The following is a 24798-nucleotide window of genomic DNA, read 5'->3' on the forward strand; positions in this document are numbered from 1 at the left end:
TAAGAGTATGTTCTGTTGGTAGTTACATTTTTCCCCTTAAATTGATTTGCCTATAAAGTATTTGTGAAGAAAAATCTTGATACACAGTATACATTTTCTTAAGTTATTCAATAAGGTCATTGAAAATAGAAAAATGAAAGCATCTTTTAGGAATTATAGAGATCCCTTTGATGTAAGTTTTATGTAGCATATGGATTATATTTGTACTATTTAATATTAAATATTTTAAAAATTAGTTTTCCCAATGGTGAGGTAATTAAACATTTCATAAAATCTAGTTTATAATAAAATATATTGATTCCCCCCCCCCCCCCCGCACCCTCTTCCCTCTCTTCCCCAGCTGCAGGATATTGATTGATTGATTGATTTTTTTTTTTTTTTTTTTTTTTTTTTTTAGAGAGAGCGGTTGTGGGGAGAGAAATATCAATTTGTTGTCCTATTTTTTATGCATTGATTGGTTGCTTCTTGAACCTGCAAACTTTGCTAATTGGGACTGGACAACCCTCTAACCAAATGAGTTATCTTATCTGGTCAGGGCACATACAATCTAGTTTTCCAACATGCTTGCCTTCCTATCCAACAGTGTATTTCAACTGTAGCAATTGAAAGCCCATCCTTAAGATTATTTTAATAGTTTTTTTGTGTGCATATTGTGGGATGATGGACGGAGAGGAACAGAACAATGGTCTTGTTCCTGTTCTTCAGGTTTAGGTAGTGATTAGGAAAGGGCTGTCGGGAGCTCAGGTTCTTTGGGAAACTGAGTATTAGGGAAATGTTATTTTTCCTATTATTTTTTCTATCACAGCTTTTGATCATCTGACAGCTCTTACTAACTTGTTACATAAAGCCAGGACAAAATTAGATCTGTATATTAGAATCCACCGGAAAGAATGACCATGTATTTGTTAGATTACAGGAGCCTTCCTCCAGACTTCATGTATAGGATAAAATATCATCTTGACCCAGAGCTTGTAGGTTTTTTCCTCTTCAACTTTACTTACATTTCAGTGATAGCACAAAAATCTCCTTTTAATGGCAGGAATTCCCATCTGGTCTTTATTTCCTTCTTGTCTACTGAAATCTTAGTGGGTATTCCATATAGGATTTCAGCCTAATTTGTTACTTTCGGTGGTATCACTTTGGGAAATATCATCAAAAACTTATTTTGGAGAGGTGAAATGTAAAATACTAACCAAACATTTCAAACCAACGGATATAAATAAAATTCCAGAGAAAATAGTGCATGCTTTTGTTCAGTCTTTAAATGTGACCCTGTTTGGAGAAATGCACTTAGGAACTTAAGAAGTAAGGGAAAAAAATTTTAAATACGTACCTATTAGATTACATTATAAACATTCTGGAGATAATACTTAAAATTTCCAAATAAGACTTAACTCATTAAAATAGAACCAAAATTTCATCTTTGGAACATGTCTCTCAGCGGAAAATGATTCATCTGTCTCTTAATTGTGCTGGAATTTAATATTTTAACCTGAATTTTTTGTTTTTTTAAAAATATATTTTATTGCCAAGACTGGTTTGGCTCAGTGGATAGAGCGTCGGCCTGCGGACTGAAGGGTCCCAGGTTTGATTCAGGTCAAGGGCATGTACCTCGGTTGCGGGCACATCTGTAGTAGGGAGTGTGCAGAAGGCAGCTGGTCGATGTTTCTCTCTCATCGATGTTTCTAACTCTCTATCTCTCTCCCTTCCTCTCTGTAAAAAATCAATGTTTCTCTCTCATCGATGTTTCTAACTCTCTATCTCTCTCCCTTCCTCTCTGTAAAAAATCAATAAAATATATTTTTTTAAAAAAAAATATATATATATATTTTATTGATTTTTTTTTTTTACAGAGAGGAAGGGAGAGGGATAGTTAGAAACATTGATGAGAGAGAAACATCGACCAGCTGCCTTCTGCACACTCCCTACTACAGGTGTGCCCGCAACCGAGGTACATGCCCTTGACCTGAATCAAACCTGGGACCCTTCAGTCCGCAGGCCGACGCTCTATCCACTGAGCCAAACTGGTCAGGGCTTTTCTTGTTTTTTATAAAGGTAATTAATTTGATAGGTATATCTACGTATTTAAACCTCCACTTTCAAAATCCCAGTTTTTCACCTTTTACTTGGTTATTTGAGGCAGTGTTATATGGGAAATCATGTTTTCATTCAAGAGAATTAATGAAAAATAAAATTGATTTGGGTGTTTACATGGAATTCTAATAAGCCATGTAAAAATCTTTTCAAAATCCGTTTTAGAGTTTTAATGGGTCCTTAACTATTTTTAAAGATAGTATTTTATTCTGAATTGACTGGCAGTATAATTTGTATCATTCTTCCTAAAACCTTTTATTTAAGTGTGGTGTTTTTGTTTTTTTTTTTAACAAGAATAACAACTCCTGAGCTTTCTATACAAGTTCCATGGTTTCATTTTTATATTTCCATTACTAGTTAAGTTAGTATAATATTAATTCCACAAGTAATAAATATTTAATCAGTGACAGATTTTTAGCCACATTTACTTAGCCATATTTATTGAATGTCACTATATGTGGGCACTATTCTAGGTGCTTGGAAATAAACTGATAAAAATCTGTGCCTTTGTGGGATTTTATTTTATTTTCTGAAAGACAATGTTTATTGAGCCATATCTCAAAAAAGGACCAAGTCCTGGAACATACAGTCTAAATTACCAGCAGCAGCACTAGATAGAGAAATCAAACATGTCCTGTGGGATTTTTTTTATGATGGAGCTAGAGGTCAGGTGCACGAATTTGTGCACCAGTGGAGTTCCTTGGCCTGGCCTGTGGGATGGGGCCGAAACTGGCTCTCCGACATCCCCCGAGTGGTCCCAGACAGTGAGAGGGCCCAGACTCGGCCGAGGGACCCCACTGGTGCATGATCGGGGCTGGGGACACAAGAGGTTGGCCAGCTGGGGAGGGACCACGGGAGGGCTCCAGGACATATCTGGCCCTTTTCTCTCCGTCCCCAGCAGCAAGTTAACCTACTGGTTGGAGCATCTGCCACCTGGTGGTCAGTGCACGTCATAGCAACCAGTCGACTGCCCCCTGGTGGTCTGTGCACATCATAGCAAGAAGTTGAGTGGCCTTAGCATGTCATTAGCATATTATGCTTTGATTGGTTGAACGATGGACCAGACATTTAGCATGTTACACTTTTATTATATAGGATAATACCTAGATGGACTACTGAAAATATAGTTAAACAGTTGTCACTGAAGCTAAATATGGGGATGAATGAAAATTTTGGAATTAAATGGTACAATTTTACAAAGCAAGCATAATGATATATCAAATGAATGGAAGTTGAAAAAAGATGAGGAAGGAAAAACAGAACTTGTTTTTTAAAAAGGAAAATAAATTTAAAAGAGTAATACAGCCCTATCCGGTTTGGCTCAATGGATAGAGCATCAGCCTGTGGACTGAAGGGTCCTGGGTTCAATTCTGGTCATGGGCACATGCCCCGGTTACAGGTTCCATCCCCAGTAGGGGGCGTGCAGGAGGCAGCCAGTCAATGATTCTCTCTCATCATTGATGTTTATATTTCCCTTTCCCTTCCTCTCTCTGAAATTAATAAAAATATATTTTAAAAATAAACAAAATAGTACTATAATGTGGTTATTGCAGGAAAATTTGAAAAGTGTAAGCATAATGGGAAATAATTCATATTTCCACTATCTTTTACCACTGTTAGCTTTGCTAGATACAGGTTTCTATAAAACAAAAACTCAAAACTTTATTGTAACATGTTTTTTATATTTTTGTTGTTATTCGTTATACGAAATTACTTTTAAATGTGCTAAATTAGTACATACAGATGTATGCTACTTAACCAATCCTTTATTGTTGTATATTCATATTTCCATTTTTTGCTTTATAAGAAACTAACATACAATTTTACTTAGGTATCTTTAAACATTTATGGTCATTTCTTTAAACTGATCATTTAGAATTGGTATTTCACTATCAAAAGTTGCTGGCATGATCTTTCAAATTGAGTTAGGCAATGAGATTTTTTTTTTTTTTTTTGGCAATGAGATTTTTTAATTGCCTCAGAATTTAGTAAAATAGTTTGTCCAAGTGTAAAGAGGAAAAGATTAAGTAAATGTATGATTTTGGTGAAAAGGATGACTTGGAGAATATTTGATGAACATTTTAAAGGAATGTGCAATTAAGTCATTTAAATTAAAAGTAAAAATAACATATGCATATAGGATTGAGAGAACTAGAATTGGCTCATAATACAAATGCTGATTTTATTGGATACAATGATTAAAAGTATCAATGGCAGAATTGCATAATGTAATTGAAATAATTTCAGATCTAAAATTAAGAGTTTGAATAGCATATTTGGATAAAAACATGGTATTTTAGTCTGAGGAATGCACTATAAAAGTTTTATGGAACAAGGAAATGTGTTGTTTTCCGCATTCATAAATCTATTGATAGAAAAATACTAGACGAGTAGGCACATTGCTCAAAAAGTAGAGAAATTTAATCCAGTTTTTGAAAAGTGATTTTAAGAAAGACTAGGTAAAGCATTTTTCTTGATACTAGATGTCTATTATAATTGTTATTTAGCAGCATAACAGTAAATCACCTATCAGCTCTCTTTTTTTCTTAGTGTTCTCCTTTGATTTTTTATATGTGATTTTATCCTTTCTCTTATCTCAAGCACTCTGAGTTTCTGTTCCTTTTCTCTGCCTGGTAATGGCTGTTTTTCAGAAATTAAATCAGTGACTCAAATACACATCTTGTTTTATTTGAAAACCAATACCTTATGTCCTAACTTTAAAAAGTTTCTGAGTTAGTTATGGTTACCACATTAAATCCAATAAAATGTAAACTTGGCTCTGGCTGGTGTGGCTCAGCTGATTGCCATCCTGTGCGTATAAAGGTTGCCAGTTTGATCCCCAGTCGGAGCAGCAGATGGATGTTTCTCACATCAGTTTTTCTCTCTCCCTCTCCCCTCTTCTCTAAAATCAATAACAAACATTAAAAAAAGAAAAAGTAAACTTGCCCTCGCCGTGTAGCTCAGTTGTTTGGAGCATTGTCCCCAGGACTCCAAGGTTGCAGTTCGATCCCTGGTCAGGGCACATACAAGAATCAACTAAAGAATGCGTGAGTAGATGGAACAACAAATCAATGTTTCTCTCTTTTTCTCCCTCCCTCTCTTAAAATTAAAGCAATAAATAAAACACTGCATTAAAAATAGTAAAAAGTAAACTTTACAGTAATTACCATAACATTTTTCATTTTTATTTTTTTTCATGAAAAAATACACCTCTGGTTTTTCCCCTCTGTATTACTATTTTTCTCTCCCTGCCTGGCCTTCTCCCAAAGCCCAGGCCACTGTTACCCCAGTTAAGGATGATAGCAACAGCTTCTTAGCTATTTCTCTGCCAGTGCCTTGCCTGATCCCATGAGACTGAAAGCCACCTTTCTATCTTCCCCAATTTCACTCTCCTTCACCCCCCAACCCCACTGATGAGCCATAGTTTCTGTACTTTCATTATTGGGTGACATCCAAATTTTGTGTATATCAGTTTTAAACTCTGCTTGGCTTTTTGTTTAGGCCCTCTGTAATGGACTGCCACTGCAATTAGCCCGCCTGCTTTCCTAATACATATTCTTTCCACTCTTCCACAGAAAACTTCAGAGACTCACACAACCTTTTTTTCTGGATTTCATCTGCTCAGCAAAACTTTCCTCAGTAACTAATTTGCATGGGACTCCTTTTCCTCTTAATTTTATAGGACATGGTGATATATATAAAATTAAATTTAGTCCTCTGTTCTTCCCAGTAATTTCGTGTTTCCAACTTGATTATAAGATCTTTAATAAAATCCAGATCCATGGACCCATATCCACCTGGTAAATCTGAAGCACACACTGCAAATATTTTTTAGTTGGTTCAGAAAAGTGGAAGATTAATAACAAATTTGATTAGTACAAAAAATAAAAATGGCCCTGGCCAGTGTACTAAGTGGGTAGAACATCAGATTGCATGGTTACTGGTTCAGTTCTTGTCAAGGACATATACTTGGGTTGCAGGTTTGATCCCTGGCCCCTGTTGGGATGTGCACAGGAGACAACCAACCGATGTTTCTCTCTCTTCCCCGTCCCCCCTTCTGTCCCTTCCACTCTCTAAAAATCAATGGAAAAAATGTCCTCAGTAAGGATTAACAAAACAAAAAAAAAGGAATGTAAACTCAATCTAAAACTAATTTGCCCTGAAAATTATAATTTCAATTATAATGTTACTATAACTGGTTTATATTCTCTACTCAGATAATGTTGTTTCTGTAACACAACTTTAAGTATCTTGAACAAAATTTATGGGATAGCAATAGGTTTTAGCCAACTTGTTAAATCTAAATCGGTGTATATGTAAGCATACATTTGTTTTTTAGTTTTAAAAAAAATTTAAATCCTTACTTGATATTTTTTCCATTGATTTTTTTTTTTTAAGAGAGAGGGAAAGATAGAAATATCAGTGTGAGAGAAGCACATCGATTGGTTGCTTCCTGCACACACCCTGACCAGGGCCTGGCCTGGGGAGGAGCCTGCAACCAAAGTACCTGCCTTTGGAAACTGGGGACCCTTTGGTCCATAGGCCGATGGCCTATCCCAGGGGTGGGCAAACTTTTGACTCGAGGGCCACAATGGGTTCTTAAACTGGACCAGAGGGCCAGAACAAAAGCATGGATGGAGTGTTTGTGTGAACTAATATAAATTCAAAGTAAACATCATTACATAAAAGGGTACGGTCTTTTTTTTTTTTAGTTTTATTCATTTCAAACGGGCTGGATCCGGCCCGCGGGCTGTAGTTTGCCCACGGCTGGCCTATCCACTGAGCCAAACTGGCTAGGGTAGTGTTGACCAATGATCCAGGAGGTCACAGTTCTATTCCTGATCAGGGCACATGCCCAGGTTGTTGTCTTGATCCCAGTAGGGGGCCTGCAGGAGGCAGCTGATCAATGGTTCTCATCATTGATGTTTCTATCTCTCCTCCCTATCTCTGAAATCAATAAAAATATATTTTTTAAAAATTTGGTAGATCTTAAAGTGCCATTCTTCAATATTTTCCAAATTCCTTAAAATAACTTAGGTCTGTAATATCCAGTACACTTTTTTCTGGGTATAAGGAATTGGAGAGTCCCAGAAAAAAGTAGTGAAAAAGGGGAACTGAATGGAAGATGGGGTTTGTGTTCAGGATGCCATTTGCTTTTAGGTTTCCGGATTGGGGCTAAGCTTTTTAGAATGAAAAAGACAAGCAGAGCCCTAACTGGGTGGGCTCAGTGGATAGAGCGTGGGCCTGCGGACTGACGGGTCCCAGGTTCGATTCGGGTCAAGGGCATGTACCTTGGTTGCGGGCACATCCCCAGTAGGGGGCGTGCAGGAGGCAGCTGATCAGTGTTTCTCTCTCATCGATGTTTCTAAGTCTATCCCTCTCCCATCTTCTCTGTAAAAAATCAAAAAATTATATTTTTTTTAAAAAGAAAAAGACAAGCAGAATCAGCTTTTACAGCTCCAACTCAAATTGATTGTCTCAAGTTCCACAAAAGTGCAAATCTTGAGAACGATATGGGAAACAAATTAGGACGGTGTGTTTGCAATTAATTCATTTATTCATCCCATTTGTAGAAGCAACTGCTATGTAAACTCACTTGAGATGGGGTCTAACCCTGTAGTGTCTTAAAACAAGCATTGGCTTGTCTCAAATGGTGATTTTATATGAAGACCTAAACAAGTATATAGAGACTTCCTTTAAATTGTTTGGTTTGTTTACTTTCCTCGATGCCACTGGTTCTCAACCTTCTGGCCCTTTAAATACAGTTCCTCATGTTGTGACCCAACTGTAAAATTATTTTCGTTGCTACTTCATAACTGTAATGTTGCTACTGTTATGAATCATCATGTAAGTATCTGATATGCAGGATGGTCTTAGGCGACTCCTGTGAAAGGGTCGTTTGACCACCAAAGGGGTTGCGACCCACAGGTTGAGAACCGCTGCTCTATAGGATTATGTCTGTTAGATTCACTTGTCAAATACGTTTTTGAATTATTTAAAATGAATTGTATAGTTACTTATTAATAAGTACTTCTAAAAATAACATTTAAAAAATTCTGATAACAAAAAATTTGTTATTGAGGAAAACAGCCAAAATTTTCTTTACATGTAGAGATTTCTCTGTTAAGGAAAATGTCAGCTTTATAGGCATTTACACCATTTTATAAAATGTTCAATGAAATATGAAAAATATTCCTAATATTACTTAGGGAAAACTAATTTATTTTTAAACAGTTAAATATTGTAGCTTCTTTACATCTTCATATAAAAACTAGAGGCCCCATGCAAAAAATTTGCACACAGGTAGGTCCCTAAGCCTAGCCGGCAATCAGGGCCGACCAGTGGGGCGATCGGGGGGGGGGCCCCTGCTAGCACCCGCCTTAGCCAACCTAGCGCTGCCCCCTGATCGCCAGCCAGCCCTGCCACCACCACTGGTCGCCTCCCTCTGTGGGCGTTTGGGGGGAGGGGGACCCCCCGCTAGCACCTCCCTTGACTGGCCGGGGACCTGTGGGCTAGGGGCAGCTCCTGCAATGAACGTCTGCCCCCTAGTGGTCAGTGCGCATCATAGCGGCCAGTCGTTCTGCCATTTGGTCGATTTGCATATTAGCTTTTATTATATAGGATGTTCCAGATAAAGGGCACAGATATCTAAACTTAAAAATGGATGTTACCACAGTTAGTAGTTTATTAGACATTTCTTCTGATAAGGTTTACATTTTGCAAAGTTAAATAATCTGCTGTGATTATTAGTTTCAGTAAATGCCCAGAGGGTAGTTTTAGTTCCAAAAGATAATTAATGTTCAATTATGCTTGAGAATAATCATAGACGTTAGCAAAGAACTAGAATTAAGAAGTGTTTAAAAGTATCTGAGATCTTGCTTCCCGCCATATGCAGTTTGACTCAAACTTATAAAAAAAATTTTAATGTATCAGGAATAGATCTATATTTATTCATTGTTATACTTGTTTTACTCTTCCCCCAATAACCAGTCTAATTTTGCTAATCTAATTATCTTCCTTTTTTACAAAATAAAAATAGGGAGTTGACAATTTAAAATTTTTTCTTCCTTTCCCTCCACAGCATCTTTTCATATCTTGGTAAAATTAAAATGACTCAGCAAAAGAATAAAATTTCAAGTGCATGACAATTTTATTTTCTCTCTTTTCCTCTCCCATCACCATTTATCCCTTCATACCCTCTTCCACCTTAACCCATCTCCTGCCCCTGGCAGTCACCACACTGTTGTCCAGATCCATGAGTTCTTTCTCTGGTTTTTCTTTTTTTGCTCAATTCCTCCACCACCACCCTCTCAAAACCCCTCTATTAGAGCTGTTTGTCTATTCTCTATGAGTCTGTCTCTATTTTGCTTGGTAGTTTAGTTCATTAAATTTTACATATGAGTGACAAAAAATTCTACATATGAGTGAAGTAATATGGTACTTGTCTTTCTCTGATTGACTTATTTTACTGAGCATAATGTTCTCCAGGTCCATTTATGCTGTTGCAAAGGGTTAAATTTTCTTCCTTTTTACGGCTGAGTAGTATTCCATTGTGTAAATGTACTATACCTGTTTACTCATTTACTGGTGGACTCTTGGGTTGCTTCCAAGTCTTGGCTATTGTAAATAATGCTGCAGTGAACATAGGGGTGTACATATTCTTTCAAATTAGTGTTCCGGGTTTCTTCAGATAAATTCCCAGAAGTGGAATGGCTGAGTCATAAGGCAGTTCTGTTTTTAATTTTAAAAAAATACATATTTTATTGATTTTTTTACAGAGAGGAAGGGAGAGGGATAGTCAGAAACATCCATGAGAGAGAAACATCGATCAGCTGCCTCCTGCACACTCCCTACTGGGGGTGTGCCTGCAACCAAGGTACATGCCCTTGACCCTATTGAACCTGGGACCCTTCAGTCCGCAGGCCGACGCTCTATCCATTGAGCCAAACTGGTCAGGGCCTGTTTTTAAGTTTTTGCGGCAACTCCATACTACTTTCAATAGTGGCTGCACCAGTCTACATTCCCACCAACTGTGCACAAGGATTCCCTTCACATCCTTGCCAACACTTGTTTACTGATTTATTGATGATAGCCATTCTGACAGGTGTGAGGTGATAATGATTAGTGACATTGAGTTTCATTTTTTTAAATATATATTTATTAATTTCTGAAAGGGTGAGAGACATAGAAACATCAATGATGAAAAAGAATCATTGATAGGCTGCCTCCTGCATGCCCCCCCCCCACCCCAGTGGGGAGCAACCAGGGCATGTTCCCTTGACTGGAATCGAACCTGGGACCCTTCATTCTGCAAGCCCACGCTCTGTCCACTGAGCCAAACCAGCTAGGGTCCATTGAGCATCTTTTCATGTCTGTTGCCCATTTTTTCATTGTTTTTTTGTTTGTTTTTCTTTTTGTTTTTTGGTGTTGAGTTTTATAAGTTCTTTATAAATTTTGGATATTAACCCCTTATGAGATGTATTGGTGAACATGCTCTCCCATTCCGTGAGTTGTCTATTCATTTTGTTGATGGTTTTCTTTGCTGTGCAAAAACGTTTTAATTTCATGACAAATTTTTATGACTAGCAGTAGATATATCAGAAAGGTGAATATTAAAAATTATCCTCAATTTTTTCTTGTAAGGATTTTTTAAATTACAAAAATAATATAACTACATTATAGAAATTTTGAAAAAACAATTATTCCTTCACACTAACACATAAATTGGTCATATGTTGGTATATTTCCAACCATTTTAAAAAATCTTTGCATTAGTATAACTTGTGATTCCTGTTAAAAACAGAATTCTACACTTTTACCAACTCAGATGGGTTGCACATTGAAGTTTGAGAACTAAGAACAAAAATAATTTTTAAGGGCCCCTGTCATTTATAATTATATAGCATTACTTTTAGTAGATAGATATTAGCAAGTTTATGTATGCTTTTAAAACTATGTGTATGGATATAATGGACTTTAAATGGAGGTATTTTTGATTGGTTAATGATAGACTTGAGAATCTGATGTCAGACAAACTTCAAAGCAGTATTAAGAATTTTTTAAAATTGAAATCAAGCTTTGGTTTTCAAGTAGAGCCCTGTAAGCATGTTTATATTTATTATAATATAGAGACGTAGTTTTTACTGAGATGCATAAATGAAATCATGTACATGATATAAAGCCTCTTTTTTCTTATCTCTATTCCTCCACTGATAGAACTCTGCCCATCAACTACATTAACAACTTTGTGTATGTTCCTTATTTTCTCCATGCTCATAAAATCATACAAACATACATGTATACAAATAAGATTATTTATTATTATTTTTAATCCTCACTCAAGGATATGTTTCCATTGATTTTAGAGAGGCAGAGATGAATATGTATATGAGAGAGAAACATTGATCAGTTGCCTCCTGCACATGTCCAACCAGAGATGGAGCCTGCAACCTGGGTATGCACCCTGATCAGAAATGGAACCCGTGACACTTTGGTGCATGGGACAAAGCTCCATCCAACTGAGCCACACTGGCCAGTGCAAGATTTATTTTTTGAGCATTGTTTTACAAAAATGTAATGTATTATACACATTTTAATCTTTTTTTTATTCAATAAAATCTTGTGAAAATTCCCTCAAACTACCTGCTACCAGTCCTAATTTATTTCATATGGGTATATAATATTCCATTATATGAATGCACCACAATTAATTGAACTATTTTTCTATTGATGAGCATTTACTTTGTTAACTGTTTTTGTTTTTCCCATTTTGTAAGTTTGCATGTGTTGCCATATTATCTTTTTTTTAATTTTTTTATTTTTATTTTTTTAAGTTTTATTGCTTAAAGTATTACAAAGGGTATTACATATGTGTCCTTCCCCCCCCCCCCCCCCGCCCTTGACAATCCCCCGTCCTCCCCTACCCCCCAGTGTCTTATGTCCATTGGTTATGCTTATATGCATGCATACAAGTCCTTCGGTTGATCTCTTACCCCACTCCCTCCTGCCCCCCAACCCTTTCCAACCATTTTCATTTTCTCTCCTGGAAATCACCTATTCATATTCTTTGCCAATTTTCCCAGTAGTTTTGGTTTCCCTAACCTATTGTAAGAACTGTATATAATCTGTCATTGCCTTTGGAAGCTAATGACTTCAACTCATCTTACCTCACTGCCATTCTCAGCCTATTTACCTCTACTGAGCAGAGCAGCTGGATTCAAGGAAACCTCAGGTTTTGTGGCTGTCTCAAAGAAGAGGGCTGGTGGAGAGCCTAGGGCAAGGTATTAGAAACTGACCCATAGAAACACTTGGAAGTCCTGGACTTTCTACCCCAGAGGAATATGGACATCAGGCGGGCTGAGCCCTCCCTACTCTTGAGCAAAGACTTCTTTCTGGATCTTTGTCAGAGGACTACCAACAGCCTATTTCCTGTCTACACCTGCTACATAGCTGTCATGGTAGGGAAGGGATCAGTTACTATCCTAAGACTGCCAACACAGCGTCAGGGAACAGACAGAAAAAATAATTGCAGTTAATGATGCAGCAACTGTCAGGATAGGCCCCAACAAAAGAGCTGCTGAAGGGGAGAGACAATAACTTGAACAAAATAATATGAATGCAATGAGATTGAAAGGACAGTATTAAAATCTGGAGCCAAAAATCAACAAATTCTTTTACACCTAGATCAAAGAAAGGGTAAAAATAAGCAATTTTGAAGGTAGAATAAGGAGGCATAATGTGTATAATAGGAGTTCTAAAGGGAAAAGGAACAGAAGGAAGAGAGACAATTTTAAAAAGAAGAAAATTCCCAAGCTGAAAAAGAGACCGTCAGAGTTCTCACCTGCAATATCTTAAGCCAGAAAACTGGGAAAGTTGGTATATATACTGCTGAGAGAAGGATCACAAGCCAAGATTTCTCTAACCAACCCAATTATTCACTTAGAGTAAAACAAAGACTTGCTGATAAATCATAATTGAGCAACTAATCCTACCTACCATCTGATGAAAACACTTGGAAAAGAAAAGGAAATCTAATTATATTTAACCTTGGTCTTTGCCTGGAATAACTCCTCCCTTTATTCACCAGTGTAACGCATCATTCTTAATGTCTTAACTTTTTAGGAGATCTTGTGCAACTCCCCAAGTCTGAGTCTTGTGCTCCTCCTAAATGCACCTAGCACCCTGTACTTCCCCCAGTTTGGCATTTATTCCCATAAAATCGTCAGCTCTATCAGAACATGGGCAGACTGTGCAGGTTGTGTTCACTGTAGCCCCAGTGCCTGGAAAATAGTAGTTTGCCTGAGTGACTAAAATTTAGTCAAAATGAGCAAAAAAAAAAATTTCTGTTCTACTCTGCTTTGTATGTCTGTATTCATCTTGTTGACTATTTTACAAAATTTTAAATTCACAAAATTTCAACATAAATGAGTACAAGAAAATATTCATATAGGATGAATTTGTATACGGCATATATTTATAATGCATATATCCATAATTGGGTTCAAACTTCTATTATTTATTTTAGAAAGGCAGGATTAACAGGAAAGTATAGAGATGAATTTGCAAGATTAGTTTTTTAAAAATGAGAGGTAGTGTTTTAATACTTTAAGAAGAGTGATGTTAATCTGATATTTTTCTGTTTCTCTTCAGATTAAAGCTAAAAATTATGACAAGGTTGAAAAGGTGAGTTCTGTTAAAGATACTTTGACTTTTATGCTGAAGCTTAACTGAGGACTTACCATATTAGGAAAATATAGTAAAGTGTTAACAATTATTAAATCTAGGTAGTGATTATATAGTTCATTGTACTTATTCAGCACTTTTGTATGTTTGATAGTGTTTATAATTAAAAAATAAGAAGTAGGTAGGAGTTGTTTTTGCCATTTGCTTTGTTAAGAAGATAGATTCGTGAAAGGAGCTAAGTTTGTTTTGTAAAGTTCCATTTTACCCACGCACCTGTGAAATTTACCCATGGATTCTGATAATGTTTTCTTGTATTTATAGTTATTTCAGAGATGCCTTATGAAGGTTTTGCACATTGATTTATGGAAGTGTTATCTTTCATATGTCCGAGAAACCAAGGGCAAACTACCAAGTTACAAGTAAGTTAAATCAGGGTCTTAAGAATGCAAGTGATCCCAGGCACACAGTCAGTCCCACAGTAACTCACCTTCTCTTAACGCCAGGGAAAGAGACAGGCTTGTTGTCAAAACTTAATAAAGAGCATTTTATCACTTGTCATGGCACCACTTTTGGTAGGTGGCAATGCAATGTGCTACTTAAGTATTCCAAGGCACGTTTGACAGTTCTATTGTGTAGTTTCCCTGCTCTGACTCTCGCCCACCCATCTAACTTCACTGAGTCTAAGTAATGGACCTTCCCAAATGTTAAAACACACATCTCAGTTTTATCTATAACTAGAATTCTATCTTCCTTTCCTCATTATCCTTTATTGTCTTATATTGAAGAGGAAGTTCTTTTACTCTAAATTTTACTTCAGAGCTAATAGATCTTCATATGTCACTTACCTGCTTACACCAGGTATTTCCACATTTTACTTTGCTACATATAAGATTAAACAATTTAAAGGATATAAAAATAAATAAAACCTGGGCCTGATCATTGATAAGCTCACAAGCAGAAGGTAAAAGAAACAAGTGACATTGGCAAGCTAACCAAAAGAAGCACTTTGTGTACTTGTAAGGATACCTTTACATTTTTGTTTATATATACAAAAAGTTCAAATGCTGTTCTGATACTGTGATCAGCAGTTATGATTGTGTTTTAGTTGTAGATACATTTTTAAAAATATGTATTTTTATTGATTTCAGAGAAGAAGAGAGGGGGATAGAAACATCAATGATAAGAGAGACTCATCCATTGGCTGCCTCCTGAATGCCCACACTGGGGATTGGGCCCATAACCTGGGCATGTGCTATGGACCAGAATCAAACCTGGGATCTTTCAGTCCACAGGCCGATGCTCTATCCACTGAGCCAAACCGGCTAGGATTAAAACAAACTTTTAAAATAAATAAATAGAATTTTTTTTTAAAAAAACATGTCTTTCACATTTATTTCAGAGAAAAAATGGCTCAAGCATATGATTTTGCATTGGATAAAATTGGGATGGAAATTATGTCTTATCAGGTAGAGTTAAAATATTTTCAATATATACACTATAAATTTAAAAATATCAAGAAAGATACTAACGTTTTATTTTATTTCTTAGATTTGGGTGGATTACATCAATTTCTTAAAAGGCGTGTAAGTATTTTTATGGATGTTTTTCAGTGTGCACATTTGATTTAGGTATAATATGATTGATGGCATTTCTTACCCAACACCAGGGAAGCTGTTGGATCTTATGCAGAAAATCAGCGAATAACAGCTGTCCGAAGGGTTTATCAACGAGGTTGTGTTAATCCAATGATCAACATTGAACAGCTCTGGAGGGACTATAACAAGTATGAAGAGGTAAACTAGGCCAGAGTAGTTATTATAACCACACCATTTTAATTTTAATTTTAATTTTAATTTTAATGCATTGTGGGCCTGTGGATTCTAGCCTCTCTGATATTAGGTACCCCCATATCAGTGCTGCGCATGTCTGTTTTTATGTTGATTGTAATGAAAGAACCACTTCTGACGTTTTTGCAAGGTTTTGAGAAAGTCATTATTTTTTAGAGACTACTCTGGGAAAATCAAAATTCTAACAAAACCCATTTTTATTCATTGTTAAACTATACCCACACATTGATCCCTTATGAAATGGTACCTTTTTAGAATTGTTTTTCCAATGGTAGTAATCATTGCAATACACCTCTTTTACCTAGTTGTAGATATGATTGTTGGCTTGCATTTGTGAAATGTGGAGCTACCATCCAAGATTTTTGGCTTATTGGCATATGCTTTAATCATCTGAGCTAATAAGTAAACATGCATGCCAAGTAAGCTTCATCATTAAAAGAAAGTTCCTCACATGTCCACTGTGATTTGGAAGAACTATGTAGAGTATTAAAATTGTTCCCTCATACATATGAACAGTAGCTCTCTTAACTTTTTATTTTTGGGGTTTTAAAAAGTATTGAAGACTACAAAGAACTTTTCATTTTAATATGGGTTTTATATATCATATTTTGCATATTAACATTAAAACTGAGAAATTTTAAGATACTTTTTAATCATTTAAATTTTACAATAATAAACTCTTTACATTTTAACATAAATAGTATTGTAACAAACTGTAATTTCCAAAACAAGAAAAAATTTAATAAGATTGGCATTGTTTTGTATTTTTTTAAATTTCTTTAATATTGAGTTTAATAGAAAATAGCTAGATTATATCTGCTTCTAAATTCAATCTTTTATAATAGTGAATGTCACATAGTCTCTGAAAAGCTCCACTGTATATTTGTAAGAGAGGCAAATGATGTCTAGTATTATATGAAAATTGTTTTGATCTTATGGACCTCACTGAAAGGGTCTTGGAAATCAGAGTTTCTTGGTCTGCTCTCTGAGATCTGCTGGTCATGAACGATAATGTTTATGTCTACTTCTACCATTGCATTTCTTTTTCTTTCTTTTTGTCCTGCAGTAATTTTGCAAGTTATGCAAACTTAGAAAAGTACTTTTCAGGATTAATCCACAGCTATTCTGTCAGATGAATCTGTACATCATTCTTTATTAAAATTTTATATGAAATAGAATTTATATCCTTTCGAAATCATTCCGTAACTTTAGAAATTCCTGATCTATGGAAATTTTTTGCCAGTTTATATCAGACTTTAGCACATCTTCCTTGATCTCTGAAGCATATAATGTGATTGAACCTTTATTTTATTAACAAAAAAAATCTTTTAAAATAAGAAATTTAAAGTAATTTAGTACATGAATAAATTTAACTATATTGTGCTAATATGAAAGTATAGTTAATTTAAAACTAACATGTTTTCTTTTGTTTTTTTCTTAGGGTATCAATATTCATTTAGCTAAAAAAATGATTGAAGATCGGAGTAGAGATTACATGAATGCTAGGCGTGTAGCAAAGGTATGAAATTCTGTCAGGCCACTTATTTTAATGATTGTTATGAGTTTGTTTACACAAGAGCTTTTCCTGTATGGTATTTTTCTTAATATTTTCAATCATTAGAAATCTTAATGATGATTAGTTGCATTGTCTGAGCAGATGATATATTTGAAATGAAATACCTCTTTTTTTAAAAAATAATTCTTTATTATTGAAAGTATTACATATGTCTTCTTCTTTCCCCCATTGACCTCTTCTAGCCTGCCACTGCAAATGAAATACCTCTTTACAGACATGTTAAAGGGCAAAAGAGAATAAGTTGAGTTTGGAAGAAAAATTTTAAATATTGAAAATGGTCGTAGAGACAAGGTTCCAGCTATAATTGATGAAGTTCTTATCCTCCCCTCCTATTTGCTCATGCATATCTGAATACTATATTACTCTGTTGTCTATTAACAGCTCTCAGAGACAGACTTTTGTCTTGGGAACATAGCTTTTCACTAATTGACACGGTGAGAAGTTAGGGAAAATAGCCTAGTGATACAGGTTTAAAGAGACACAGTTTCTCCAGAGATGGCAGTAATGATGCCCCGGGTCATCAGTCATGCTCTGTGCTGGAGAGTGGCCTCCTGGATTAGCCCACAGACCAGGGGGGTTCTTGTCAGCCCGTCCTGATAACCTGTGCTTGGGTAGGTAACTTGCCGTAATCTTTCTCCCTGATTTTCAATATTTAGATTATATTAAAGTGGTATTTGGAAGAAATGGCATTTTAGCAAATTATTCCAAACTGATCATTTTGTATATCTGAGTTGTTCCTATGCTCACCACAGAATGCTAAATGCTTGTTGTCTAGGAATACGAGACAGTAATGAAAGGTTTGGACCGCAATGCTCCCTCAGTGCCTCCTCAGAATACTCCTCAAGAAGCTCAGCAGGTAGATATGTGGAAGAAATACATACAGTGGGAAAAGAGCAACCCTCTTCGTACAGAAGATCAGACCCTTATAACAAAAAGAGGTAATGAGATTAACCCTTCTGGGATTCCAGTTACATGCATGTTACACCACTTGATATTATCTCATAGGATACTGAGGTTTTGTTTTTGTTTGTTTTTTTAAATATATTTTTATTGATTTCAAAGAGGAAGGGAGAGGGAGGGAGAGATAGAAACATCAATGATGAGAGGAAATCATTGATTGGCTGCCTTGGACCAAGCCCGCAAACCAGGCATGTGCCCTTGACTGGAATCGAACCTGGGACCCTTCGATTCGCAGGCCAATGCTCTATCCACTGAACCAAACCGGCTAGGGCAAGGGACATAATGGAAAGTACAATGTGTTTACCCAGTCCATGAAACTTGATGGGACTCAATTCCAAACTTGGTCTCCAATACAGTGGGCAGCTTCAGCGATATCTATTCAGCTCTTTCAACCTTCCAGCTTTGCTTTCTACTTACTACATTTTATAGTTGCTCTCTTAGTGTATTCTCTCCTATGCATGTCCATTTGGGGTATCAGCTAAATATTTGGGGGCATGTTTGCCCAGATTTTCAGGCCCCACCTTCGATGGCTCTCTTTTGGGGAATTTCCTCCTTAATTTTCAGCTGTTTTCATAGCTCAGAATTACATCTTACTTATCTCAAGCCAGTAAGTCTTCAGCATTTGACTTGAGTCCTAGCTATCCCAGAACTATACACACAAGGGTATGCCCTTGAGGGGAAAAGCCATATTAAATATGGATCTCCCCAGTGTAGCTCTGATTTTTTAAGGGCTCAGTCTTCTCTGGTTTCTGTTCTTTTGGTCATTCTCCAGTGCCTTTAAATAGTTGCTTTTGTATTTTTCAGTTTATGAATTTCATTTTTGGGAGAGTTGATCTGATACAAACTCCTCTGCCACTGCCAGAACCAGAATTTGGAACTTTAAAAAAATTTCTCAATCTTGCCTTGCTTTCCCACCTATAGGCCTTTGCAAATACTGGTTTTTGTTTTAGTTTTTTGCCTACACCATTTTTGTGTCTACTCCTGACATTCCTGCACTCCACTTACTGTCTCATCTGACCAGCTTCTATCCCTTCTTCAGGTTTCGCTTTAGATGTCAGTTCCTTAGTGAAGCCTTTCTTGAGTCCCTAAACTATGTTAAGTCCTGCTGCTGTAAGTTTCAAGAGTACCCTGTACTTACCTAATCACAATACTTATTACATTTTGAGTATAGGAAGTCTTAGATTCACTGGTGTATTCATGGTGTTTTTTATATTCCTAGCATATAGTTGGTGTTCAATAAATATTAATAAATGATAGATAGGGCTTGGGAGGATGATGGTGCCAGAAATCACTAAAACTTTTTATTTCCAATTACCATACATTATTGAGTGCATTGATGTAGCCTAATCATTTAATTATGATGCTTGTATTGATAGTTTTGTAAATAATATTTATCTTAATTGAATGTTGTGACTGTCTTTCCTTAGTTATGTTTGCCTATGAACAGTGTCTGCTTGTGCTGGGCCATCACCCTGATATTTGGTATGAAGCCGCCCAGTATCTTGAGCAGTCAAGTAAACTGCTAGCAGAGAAGGGGGTGAGTATTCCTTTTGGTCCCTTCCTGTCTTTCCATGGTTTTGGCATAGTAATAATTTGCTAAATATAGCACGGAGCCCTGGCCACTGCCGCTCAGTGATTAGAACATCACCTCACACACTGGAGGGTCTTGGGTTTGACTCCTGGTCAAGGGCACATACCTGGGATGCAGGTTTGATCCCTGGCCTTGGTCAGAGTGCATGCAGGAGGCAACTGGCAACCAATTGATGTTTCGCTCTCTCTCCCGCCCCTCCCTCCTTCTGCTCTTTCTAAAAGTCATTGGAAAAAATATCCTCGGGAGAGGACTAACAAAATTTTGGTAATAAAGAATAAGTGTTGAAAACTTTAATTTATGTCAAAATGAATCTTAGGGACACTCTTACATAATTAGACTTCCTTAGTCAGAATTAAAACATAGTAGCTATTTTTCAAGGTATTACAGTGATAAATCATTGACAGTATTTTATGATTCTTCTGTTAAAATAATGAGATGAGTCTTTGAAATATTCTTAAAATCCAGAAATGCATATGTGTCTATATGTGTGTGTGTGTGTATGTATTTTATTCTCTTTCAGCTATATTAACATTATTATAGTGAGCTTTTCTTTTGTTTTTCCTCTTAGGATATGAATAATGCCAAACTATTTAGTGATGAAGCTGCTAATATATATGAAAGAGCCATAAGCACTTTATTAAAGAAGAATATGCTTCTGTATTTTGCATATGCAGATTATGAAGAGGTGAGTAAAAAATATTTAGAACTTTCTTATAATTGGATTTTTTACTGCAGGACTGAATTTTTTTCTGGCTGCCTCTTTGCCTAAAATATTATTTTTGGTAGACAAAGATGATATGAAATGAACATTTATTAGTCCTCAGCTCATTACATATTCATGCTCAAAGCAGGTGCCATTGTGGGGTGCAGCCTCTGGATTCCTCAGAGCTCTGATGTGCTTGTTTAGAGTATATATTCATATCCACTTCTTCTCTACCACCTTAGAGTCGCATGAAGTACGAGAAAGTTCACAGTATATATAATAGACTTTTGGCAATTGAGGACATTGATCCCACATTGGTGAGTACATTACAAATCTCTTTCCCATCTTTGCAGTCTGCTTTAACAAACAAAAATTTATGTACATACAACAAAACTCACTGTTTTTATTGTTCAGTTCTATGAATCTTGACCAATAACAGTGAATATTGGGACCATCATGATGATGAATTATGGGAATCATCATCCAGTGACATTTGTTCATCATAATTAAATATAAAACACTTCAGTGGCTCCCAAACATTCTCACGTGACCCAATTGTAGTCAACCCTTCTTTTTCCCCAATCTCTGGCAGTTACTGATCTGTTCTCTACTCAGTCTTCTTTTTTTTTAATGCAGCAATATGGCATAGCTGCTGTGGCACTTTCTCCGACACCTTCATTGTGATCGTGGTTGGAGCCATTTATGCCACATAACTGTAGCATAAAAAATATTTATTTTTAAATAAATGGAGGCAGGAGAAACAAGCATCCTGAGAAGAGATTGGACAGAAACTCACTTTGACCTGAATACTGCTCTGTAATAATGGTTTTCCAAGTCCTGAGTTTTGTAAAAGTACCATGGGTGTGAGATCCAGAAAACGTAATGAGGATGAAGATTCACCGAAGAAGCTCTATCTCTTGGTCACCTATGTACCTGTCACCACTTTCAAAAATCTGCAAATACTTAATGTCGATGAAAACTAACTGCTCATTGTTTACTAAAGTTATAAAACTGCCTCCTCCCCCACAAAAAGTGAAATTAAACATATATTTTAAGTGTGCTTGAATTATATAAAAACTTGAGTTTTCTATGTGGTATTCATTAATGGAGTGTTTTCTAGTAGTTTCACTTTTATTAATAGGGAAATTAACAAATTCCTTAATTACTAATTTCACGATCTGAAATTACATAGTGGTAATAAGTGCACAATCTTGTAAAAAAAAGAAACTCATTGAATTGAATTAATTACACACTTAAAGGGTGAATTTTGTGGTATGTGAATTATATCTCAATTTTAAAAAAATAATGTGCATGCATCTTTAATACCGGAACGAATTTGCTCATGGATTTAAATAGTGCAATGTCTATAATCTTACTTTCTGATTTCTTGGTTATTCAAGATTTATTTCTTATACAGAAAATATATTAATATTAAAGTAACATAAGCCAGTTTCGAACACTACACGGATCACATTCTGCCTTATTTATAGAACACAAATACTTGGTTTTACATAGGTATATATCCAGTATATGAAATTTGCAAGAAGAGCAGAAGGTATCAAATCTGGAAGGATGATATTTAAAAAAGCAAGAGAAGATACCAGAACCCGCCATCATGTCTACGTTACTGCAGCACTCATGGAGTATTACTGTAGTAAAGTAAGCACTGAAATAAAATACAACGATGAAATAATTTCTTTCCTCTGAGATACTTAATTGAAAGAAAGGTAGTTCTAGTTCCTGCCATTAGGCTTTAATTACTCTTGTCATAAAGGAAGTCTTTTAAAAATATATATATTTTTATTGATTTTAGACAGGAAGGGAGAGGAAAAGAGAGAGATAGAAACATCAATGATGAGAGAGAATCATTGATTGGCTGCTTCCTGCACGCTCCCTACAGGGGATCGAGCCTGCAACCCAGGCATGTGCCCTTGACTAGAATCAAACCTGGGACCCTTCAGTCCGCAGGCTAACGCTCTGTCCACTGAGTGAAACCAGCTAGGGCAGTGGTCGGCAAACTCATTAGTCAACAGAGCCAAATATCAACAGTACAACGTCTGAAATGTCTTTTGAGAGCCAAATTTTTTAAACTTAAACTATATAGGTAGGTACATTGTTATTAACTTAATTAGGGTCCTCCTAAGCTGGCCTTTGCTAAAAACGTCCTCAATCTGATTGAGGTACTTTCACTGAGGTGGACCCCTTCCAACTCTCCCATCCACACTTGTCTTGTATACTTGTTTTGTCTATCTTTTGTCACCCGCGCGCGATTTGTGGACGTGACTAGCACTAACCACTGCACAATGGGACTGCTGACTGACTGGCTCACTCAACTCGGGCATGAATCGCACGCGCCTCCCCGCGCTGCGTATCCCGCGGTCCGCCTGAGCCGTGTCTCCTGTCCACCGACCGACACCCCCCACTTCTTCTAACGCCACTTCTTCAAAATAGACTCGCCCAGGCCGAAAACCGACTTCTGCACATGGGCCACGAAGTTTCAATCGCACTGTACGTGCGTGCCCGCACGTGGTATTTTGTGGAAGAGCCACACTCAAGGGGCCAAAGAGCTGCATGTGGCTTGCGAGCCACGGTTTGCCAACCACTGAGCTAGGGCATAAAGGAAGTCTTAAGTGCATCTGTGCAATTACATGGAGCATCATCCCAAACCCTCACCGCCTGCTCATTTCTACCTTATTAAACTCCATATTTCTGAATCTAAACCCCCTTGAGTGGTTTTTAGCACAGTAATTTTTACTTAATATGGTATTAATTTTCATTTTATTGCTCTTTTTTAAAAATATATTTTTATTGATTTAGAAGAGGGAGAGTGATAGAAACATCAATGATGAGAATTATTGACCGGCTGCCTCCTGCAAGCCCCCTACTGGGGATCGAGCACCCAACCTGGGCATGTGCCCTGACCAGGAATCGAACTGTGACCTCTTGATTCAACGGGCAGGGTTCCATTTTAATTCTTAATGTAACTTGCCACATTTAGGTACTGTAGTTTTAATATCCTTTTGAGTATCTTGTCTGACACTTCATGGAAATCAGTACTTTCCTCTCTCTATTTCTAGGACAAATCTGTTGCCTTTAAGATTTTTGAGCTGGGGCTAAAGAAGTATGGAGACATTCCAGAATATGTTCTGGCCTATATTGACTATCTTTCTCACCTCAATGGTAAGTAGATCTATAATGATTACATAATATTAAGCCATCAATGTTATTCTCTGAAATTATGTTGTTGGATTTTTTCCTTCTCAATGTATTATAATCATGTTATCACACCAGAATCAGGCACTTGATAGTCACTCAGGAAATATTTGTGGCCTGTCAACCAAGAATTTATATTTATTGAGAAATGGTGGGTGCCTTTTGACTCTGCAGAATCATCTTCAGTGCATCATCAGTAAATTCCCATCAATAGTAGGATAAAGCTGTATATTTAGAGTTGGAGACAGAGTTGTCCATGCTCATCTCTGATGACTCTGGGTAAATTGTCTCTTGTGTGGGGAAAGGGGTAAGGGGTGATAGGACAGGACAGACAAAAAACTATAGCCAACAAAACTCAAAGGTGCCCAAGCAGTAAAGTAAGATGCTTTGAGGCTACTGGGGAACCAACTTCAAAACCAAACATTATGTTTATTTAGCATCTTTATTTTATTTCCCTGTTCTATTATAATAATAATGGCCATCCATTGCTGAGTTCTTACCTTATACCAGGCACTAAGCTAGGGTATTCATATATACTGTACATGTATATCTCATTTAGTCCAGTTACCCACAGCCCAGGATAGGTTTTGACCAAAAAATGGTATCATAAAAGTTGATTTAAGAAAGAAATATACAAGTATATGCCATGTGAATGATTATAGAATTAGATATCACAGGTATTGACCAATGATTTTAATCATAGTTTCAGGAAATATATAACATTCTGTATACCTAAATAGTAGAAAAGAATACAACTTATATATGATTTTGTATTTCAGCTTAGTGATTCTACACTCTGGAAAAGGACTTAACTTCAAAAAGTGAGACAGTGGAGCATTTAATTAAATTTTTTTTCTTGTATGAAATTAATGTTCCTCACTAATTTTTAACTATTTTGCTTGATTTTTTTTTAGAATAGTTACTAGTATGTGTAATATTTGCTATTCTAAAATTGAGGACGATATCTGCTGTAGGCATTTTTGTCTTCCAGCCTCAGTGTTTTAGATAGTCTGCCATTCATTTATCCATCCACTCATCTATCCATCATTTATTTATTCAGTACCTTCTGGTTCCTAGGGCCTGGGAATAGCAAGGTGAATAGGACTCCATTCTTTCCCTGAGAGCATTCTCA

The 24798-nt window shown here is 36.4% G+C and overlaps 1 protein-coding gene across 8 annotated transcripts in view; it reads left to right on the forward strand.

Annotated features, from left to right (window-relative positions):
* Positions 1-24798, forward strand: part of CSTF3 (cleavage stimulation factor subunit 3) — a 72266-nt gene that overhangs the window by 36744 nt on the left and 10724 nt on the right. For 4 of the 8 annotated variants that reach the window (XM_036326294.1, XM_036326296.1, XM_036326298.1 and 1 more), the window contains 12 exons: positions 13744-13776; positions 14098-14195; positions 15176-15242; positions 15325-15359; positions 15443-15569; positions 17065-17142; positions 17975-18137; positions 19587-19696; positions 20319-20435; positions 20696-20770; positions 21969-22112; positions 23531-23633. In XM_036326294.1, the coding sequence (XP_036182187.1) occupies positions 13744-13776; positions 14098-14195; positions 15176-15242; positions 15325-15359; positions 15443-15569; positions 17065-17142; positions 17975-18137; positions 19587-19696; positions 20319-20435; positions 20696-20770; positions 21969-22112; positions 23531-23633 (1150 nt within the window). Of the gene's footprint in view, positions 1-12277; positions 12552-13743; positions 13777-14097; positions 14196-15175; positions 15243-15324; positions 15360-15442; positions 15570-17064; positions 17143-17974; positions 18138-19586; positions 19697-20318; positions 20436-20695; positions 20771-21968; positions 22113-23530; positions 23634-24798 lie in introns of those variants that run through there. The other 4 variants (XM_036326300.1, XM_036326299.1, XM_036326295.1 and 1 more) reach the window with 3 other exon arrangements.

The sequence above is a fragment of the Myotis myotis genome, unplaced genomic scaffold, assembly GCF_014108235.1.
Source record: "Myotis myotis isolate mMyoMyo1 unplaced genomic scaffold, mMyoMyo1.p scaffold_m19_p_10, whole genome shotgun sequence".
Classification (NCBI taxonomy): domain Eukaryota; kingdom Metazoa; phylum Chordata; class Mammalia; order Chiroptera; family Vespertilionidae; genus Myotis; species Myotis myotis.